At 33.7% G+C, this 7,091-nt stretch overlaps 1 protein-coding gene across 2 annotated transcripts; it reads left to right on the top strand.

Annotated features, from left to right (window-relative positions):
- The first annotated feature begins 537 nt into the window (after positions 1–537).
- LOC114166733 (RPM1-interacting protein 4-like) lies at positions 538–6,687 on the top strand. Of its 2 annotated transcripts, XM_028051519.1 has the most exons (5): positions 538–683; positions 825–883; positions 4,677–5,189; positions 5,618–5,806; positions 6,294–6,687. In XM_028051519.1, the coding sequence occupies exons 2-5, from the start codon at positions 878–880 to the stop codon at positions 6,321–6,323; spliced, it is 738 nt and encodes a 245-aa protein (XP_027907320.1). In that variant the 5' UTR covers positions 538–683; positions 825–877; the 3' UTR covers positions 6,324–6,687. The 2 variants fall into 2 exon arrangements, with proteins under 2 accessions (XP_027907320.1, XP_027907318.1); XM_028051517.1 differs by having other exon boundaries at positions 592–883.
- Positions 6,688–7,091: the final 404 nt, after the last annotated feature.

Genomic DNA, 7,091 nt, shown 5'->3' with positions numbered 1-7,091 from the left:
AATTTTATCTTATGCTTTTTCTCTTTTTTCCTCTCTCCCTCTTCATTAGATTTTTCTTATGATTATGTGTTTTATAGTAAATTTTTCAAATATTTCTTACAATTGCAAAACTTATCACATATTTGAGCTTTTACACCTAAAGATTTCAATAGAAAAAAGAGAGAGAAGAATACAATAAAAGATATTTTTCATAATATAAACTAATAATAATTTTTCATAATAGTTACTAATTCATAAAACTTTTCTCATAATTTTTCAATTTTTTTTTATTTTAAGTTGTGTATAAACTAATTTAAGTTGTATGGTAAAGAGAATGCTTCTAGATAAGTTTGTTGAACATAGAATTTATACACATATTAAAATTGCTAATTAAGGTTAATCTTGGGCCAATTCATACACATGTGCTTGGTGGTTTATTATAAAATGATTTGTGAGAAGAGGTTTTGCACTATTCACTTTATATTTTAAAGCAATATGTCATATTGTGTATTAATCTATTAAGCATGAATTTGGAAGTAGTAGAAACAGGAACATAGCCAGAGTAATTGCATATTTTACTTTGAAAAAATCTTAAAGCTGTGTACGACTTTGCAAGGTGTAAGAGATTTGAAACAGAGAAGAAAAACATTGAAATTACAGACAGGAAAATAATAGTCAAACATTACCGGTGGCGCCGGTCAACGGTTGATAAACCTCTCTCTCTAAAGCTCTCTCCTTCTCTCTCTTGCTGGGTCTTTGAATTCTGTGGAGGAGCTTCTTGGGTTCTCTCAATTTTTACCTCATCTGGGTCTGACCGAAAAGGCTGAATTTTTTTTTGTTTTCAGGGAAAAATTTCTGCTTTTTAATTTCTGGGTTTCCAAGCTTGGTTTAGAAGGAAATGGCAGTAAGTTTTAATTTTTTGTTTTTTGGTATGGTTTGGTTGTGTTTCATGTGTGTGTGATTGCTGTGAAAATTGTGGAGAAGGGTAAGGGAATCTCAGCTTGGTTTCAATTTCTTACAATATTATGGTGTGTATCATCCTGTGTTTGGTGAAGTTTTTCTTCTTCACTGTTTATCTCTTTTGTTCATCTTCTCAAGCTTTGATATGGTTGACCAAACTTAGGGGCTTACTTTTTTTGGTCAACTCTTTGTCTCTCCACGTACGAATCAGCCATTAGCAGCTTCATCTTTCTGCTTCTTGGAAGCATATGAAGTAATTCAGTCAGGATCTTATTGTGTGGAGTTTTTTTTTTGTTTTGTTTAGGCCGGTAGTTTCATAAATCATGTTTCGTTAACAATTTTGACACAGCGTTGTGATTACTGAATGGAGGCTTGTTTCAGTTCTGACTTATTCTTTGTACGGCGTGGATCATGTATGCAGTGAAATTTGCTGTTTCATGTGTTTGAGACTTGTTAGTATTGTTTTGGTTGAATCAAAATATGACAAATTGAGGTGCTTTTGCCATGATTCCACGTTTAATAGAAATAAAGCGTACGAATTGCAGTGTTCACTTTGGAATTTGTTGCGTTGGATTTGTAATCTTTGTTTTTCTGACTTACAAGGGAATATGCACCTGGGTTTTGGTATCTAAATGTTTACATCAGTAACTGTTACATGCGAGATGCATATTTTTTCTGGAGATAAGACCTGCAATGTTAAATGGTATTGTATGTTGAGCTGTTAAGTGCAAACAAGAGTTAAAACGATGATTGCAAAAAGGATAACTATGGTGCTATGCTTGGTTAAAAGGCTGCTCTTATTTATGGCTAGAAAGTGATTCTATAATAGTGGTTACTTCCTTCACTAGTCCTAACATTGTTCCTTGGTGTTATAGAAGTAGATGGAAGCACTGCATAGCTATGAGTAAATGCTTAACTTTTAAAGTTTCGCATATTGTTAGAGAAGGGAATAAATGTGTTCATAGTCTTGCTAGCATGGGTGTGGATTTGAAGCAAGATTTCTCTTGGTATGAAAATATACCTGATTGTATTAGTCATGACTTTTTTAGGAACAAATTTGGATTACTTGTGTATAGATTTTTCTGATTCCATGGGTTTTGGTTTGGTTCTCCCATGCTAGTTTGTATTCTCTTTTTGTTTCTTTATACCTATCCTTCAGAAGCATATGATTGTTGAGGGATGAGGTGCAAACCTAGTTGGATGTCATTCCCTTATAGTGATGCTATCTTCATGCATTTTATTAAAAAAAAAGGATGAGTATAGATGAACATGAACTCAATGTGGTGTTGGTCTACATGTTATGTTTAACAATTGATATTTGTAATTTTATACATTTCAGGTGTTAAAAACCAGGGACAAGATACACAACATCTTGTGTCCAATATTTTTTCTTGATAGTTAAATGGTGCACAGAAATAGGATAATTTTATAGCTCTTATCTTACTAAAATATATCTGAACAATCTTCATTCTAGTGTGGTATGTTAAGGGGGGGCAAATACTGATTATATGACTTTTCATGGGTATTAAAATATCATTAGTTGTGATTTTTATGGTGGAATACCATAACTTCCCTGCTAGAGTTTAGGAAAAAGAGTACAAAACATTATTTTAAGATTTATTTGGAAAGAGAGAAATGAATTTCAGATATGGATTGACATTTATGAATGCTAAATTTCCACTTTCAGCTGTTCTATCATTTTCATGTTCCGAAGCCCTATGTAGCATATGCCTTAGGAAGTTATCAAGAGAATTATTAGAAAGCATTCTGGTAACAAGGATGTCTGTGAGTAAGTTGTCTTTTGATATATGATGATTTTTCTTGAGAAGTAGGAACTTGTCTTCGACAATAGACAGAAGGGCATTCACCTTGTACATACTTTTATATGACAAGCCATAATACATGTTTGTATAGCTTGTGAGTCCATAAACAGATAAGTGATTACAGTGACAAGGTTTTGATGATTTATTAGGAATAAAGCAAATTGAGCACTTATTTGCGCAAGGGAGTTTACTTTATTTATTATCTCATTGTTTTTCACAATATGTTTCTCATCACAAAGTATTTAGGTTTGGAGTTACTTTTAATGTCTCAATCAGATCAAGATTTTTCCGAACATTTTGTATTAAAAAGTAAAAAATTGGAAGATTGTGATAATCATGTATTGTAATTTGCAGTCAACAATCACTTATTTTGTGTACAGTGTACTGTTACTTATTCAGATAAGTATGTAGATGTTCCATGACTAGATTAGATTACTAACTTACAAAGATCAAAATATTCCGATTGCCTCTGTATTTTTTTCATTAAATGGACATCTGAAATCATGTTTGAGCCAAAATGGCCATACATGAAATCGATAATTACATAAACATTCTTTCATGGGCAGAGGAACAACTTTTGGCCTTAGCATTTGTTTATCTAGAGTGCTACACTAATTTACACTCTGTTTGGACAAGGAAAGAAAGAAATAATTTGAAAAAAAAAATAGAAGAAAAGATAAATCATGAGAAAAAAAGTAGACTTTTAAGTTGTATGGATTAAGAAAAAAAGATAAAAAAAGAAAATTGAGTTCTTCCTTTGCTTGTTTGGTTGGATGGAAAAGTGAATAAGAAGTTTCTTTACATATGATGACATTTATACCCTTTCTTTTTCATATTTGTAGAATGATATATAAGATGTTATACAAAATTGTCATTTCATTTCATTTAATTGGGAACCGTAGATTGTTATTGTTAAAGATCTCACATCAGTTAGAGATATAACAAAATTATAGTACATAAGTAAGTGTGAACCTTACCTTATAAGCCAATTTTGTGAGATTTAAGGTAGGGTTAAAATCCACTTTCTAAAAGTTATCTTTCTGACATTCTTCCTTTTCTTGGGCATGTGATGAGAAAATTATGCACAAAACCGAGTGTTTATTTCTTGTTTGCTATTTTCCATACTAACCAAACCAGTGAAAAACACTACTTCGATATTTCTCTCTTGGCTGTTTCTTTCCTGCTAATTTCTCAAGATCCAAATCAAGCTTTAGTGTATTCATGCACTAATGCATTGTATTAAATAAAATTATATGAATGCCATAGCTTGGTCTTATTTGAAAGATTCTTGTGTAAATTCTTCTGATAGTAAGATTCTCAGCCATATCTTTTTGGAACTGATCTTGTATTATGTTGAATATTTTAGTGTTTTCTCAATTAGATACATTACTCTGTCCTAGAATCTGGTATAGGGGAATGCTTGACCATAGGAAGTATTTCTAGAGGGTCTTCTAAACTCAATTAGACTGATCCTTTTATTTTAGTTGTGAGTACTTGTGCTGTTACTCTCGTACCCAGCAGGAAGCTAGTGTCTGAGATTGAAGATTCTAGTTTGTGCTTTATATTATAGTGGAGATAGCATATTTTGGAGTGTTATCCTTTTAGTTTTGGGATTGAGTTTTCTTTGAGATTTTATCCCTTTATTCCATGATACCGGAAGATTTGGTGTGATCTATACCAACTTGCTAAAAGGGTAGCAGTTATCTGAAAAGGCTGTGCCCTTACCTGAAAGTAACAAAGTGTATCCCCTTTAGCATTGAAACAAAAGGAGCATTACTACTTTTTTTTTTTTTGGTTGTTTTTTGCTTTGCTAATGATTCTGGTTCTTGATGATGAGTAGGGATACGATATTCTCTTGTGTTTGTTTATTCAAACTTTGCTTGACAAGCTCTTCTGAATGTGACACTTTTGCAGCAACGTTCTCATGTACCAAAATTTGGCAATTGGGATAGCGGAGAGAATGTTCCTTACACAGCATATTTTGACAAGGCCCGAAAAGGCCGAACTGGTGCAAGAATAATAAATCCAAATGACCCTGAAGAAAATTCTGATTTAGGTCTTGACAATCCATCATCTGAGCAACTACCTCCATCCAAACCCAGAGTTAGTTCAGAGGATCCATCTGGAAAGGGATCTCTACCTTTGGAAGATGATCCTAAGCATTTCATCGACTCTCCGGCGCGTCATGACAATGTAAGCAATAGGACTAGCAGCAGAAGCCACGGAGTAAGTTCTGCTGAAAACCGTAGAAGACATTCTACACAAAGTGTTGGGTCTGAGCACAGCATCGAACGTTCTCCACTTCATCGCCAGGCCAGACCCCCAGGCAGAGACAGCCCCCAATGGGAACCAAAGAATTCATATGACAACCTCCAGGGAACACCGGGAAGATCTCGGTTAAGACAGGCTAACCGGGGAGATGAAACAGTTAGTTTTCTTTTCTGCTTCCTTTGTTTTACCATTCTTGGCTTGAAAAAAAGAAATAGAAATTTTGTATGTGTAGTTAGTAGGCTAAAAAGTATCTCATGGCAATAGTATTTATGAAAATTTGGTCTTAATCAAGTCTAACGATACCGTGTGATCAATGTATCAATGTAGGGTTTACGGTTTAGGTTTTAGGGTTTAAGATTTATGATTAGTTAAAAGGCAGCTCAATGTCTGAGGGTCCAAATTTTTCAGTTACTTTTCCTTTCTGTATTTGTTGTGTCTGCAGAGAATCTGTTTTCCACAAATTGACCTAGTTGGATAAGGCCTTTGTTGTTGTTGCTTTTATAGTACCAAAGATTTGGCCTTGTTGGTGAGACTTTCTTTTGGTGAAACACCATCTTTATGATTTTGACATTGTGACAATGCAGCCAGATAAAGGTGCAGCTGTGCCAAAGTTTGGTGACTGGGATGTGAACAACCCAGCATCAGCAGATGGCTTTACTCACATTTTCAACAAAGTGAGGGAGGAGAGACAGGGAGGGCCGGCGCAAGTTCCGGGCACGCCTAACGATAGACCACAACATAACAAGGGTCAATTCTCTGATGACAAAGTCCAGGTATGCCTGCTATACCTTCTTACAATGAGATATTAGAGATTTGTTTGAAAGAGCTTCTCCATTAGTACTTCTAGTTGAGAAAAGTAAGAAGAAAAAATGAAATGATCTCTTTCACCAGTTAAAATTAGTTTATGAACATGTTAAAACTGATAGATTATGAATTCTATCATAATCTATCGTACAATAAATTATCCCAAAACAGTTCCCAATACCCAAATAGCGGAAGCTTACCTGATTAGCAGTTAGGAACGGTGTAGATGAAAGAGCGGTATCAGAACTACTTGTAAGAGAATGTTGCTCACTTATGTGTGAAGCTGATCTTAATTCTTGTAAGAGAATGTTGCTCACTTATGTGTGAAGCTGATCTTAATTCTTGTTCTTATTGTTCTGTTATATAAGTACTTACTCCAAACAAACCTTAGATGTGTTAGCTTTGAGTTTCCACATAGTAATGCTTATTATCTTTTGCCATTTCTTGGTTGTTCAGTGTTGCTGTTTTGCCTGGGGCAAAAAATGATTTCTTGGACTCGAGGTGTGAATGATATTGTGAACAGCAATGATGTTGAAGATACTGTTGTGAATGGTCATGAGGTGTGTGTAGTTCTTGTACATATCCAAGGCTCTATCTCCGGAAGAAGACATCAATGAAGTAAATTTATTGCAGCTACTTTGTGCCATTTCTTTTCACTTTTGTTTCTTTCTAATATTCAACAACATTGTGTTACTCTTCTGCAACTCTCTGCATGCAAGATTGTGATTTTTCTGTCTTTTTTGCTCTTTTTGAGCCTTCTGTTGTGACACTGTTATGCTTTACAATTCAAATTAACTGTATGTACCTGAGATATAGAAGGAGATTGGTTATATAATTCTTTTCCATTGAATTGATTGGTTGTGATTTGAGTTCTATTGTGTATATGTTTGGAATTATCACGAATTCAGATCAATCTCATAATTTCATGAATCCAATCCACTCCGAAATGAAAATTTCCTACTGGGAAAGTCAGAAATTAACTTTAATTTCTAGAAAAATTATTTTATTTTATTTTTTATTTGTCTCTCTTAAAAGTGCTCTTAAAAAATAGTATATAAACATACCTTTAATGTTATTAAGTTCATATTCTATTTGGATGTTTCACTTGTTCAACATAATGGTCCCCCTTTGATTGCTAGGCCATGTTCTTCCTTAAAAGTTTTTTCTTTCTTTCTAATAATGTGGTTCCTTTATATTTTTTTGAGGAAATTCATTCATCTTTAACAATATATAATAAATTTGGTTTGTGTATTT

The sequence above is a fragment of the Vigna unguiculata genome, chromosome 10 (genome assembly GCF_004118075.2).
Source record: "Vigna unguiculata cultivar IT97K-499-35 chromosome 10, ASM411807v1, whole genome shotgun sequence".
NCBI lineage: Eukaryota > Viridiplantae > Streptophyta > Magnoliopsida > Fabales > Fabaceae > Vigna > Vigna unguiculata.
Note: the sequence above shows the minus strand (reverse complement) of the source record. Positions and strands in the feature narration are given on the sequence as shown.

Coding starts and splice junctions, on each gene's coding strand:
- LOC114166733 (XM_028051519.1), top strand. Junction 5,190..5,617: donor CTAACCGGGGAGATGAAACA/GTTAGTTTTCTT, acceptor GTGACAATGCAG/CCAGATAAAGGTGCAGCTGT. Junction 5,807..6,293: donor TCTCTGATGACAAAGTCCAG/GTATGCCTGCTA, acceptor TTGGTTGTTCAG/TGTTGCTGTTTTGCCTGGGG.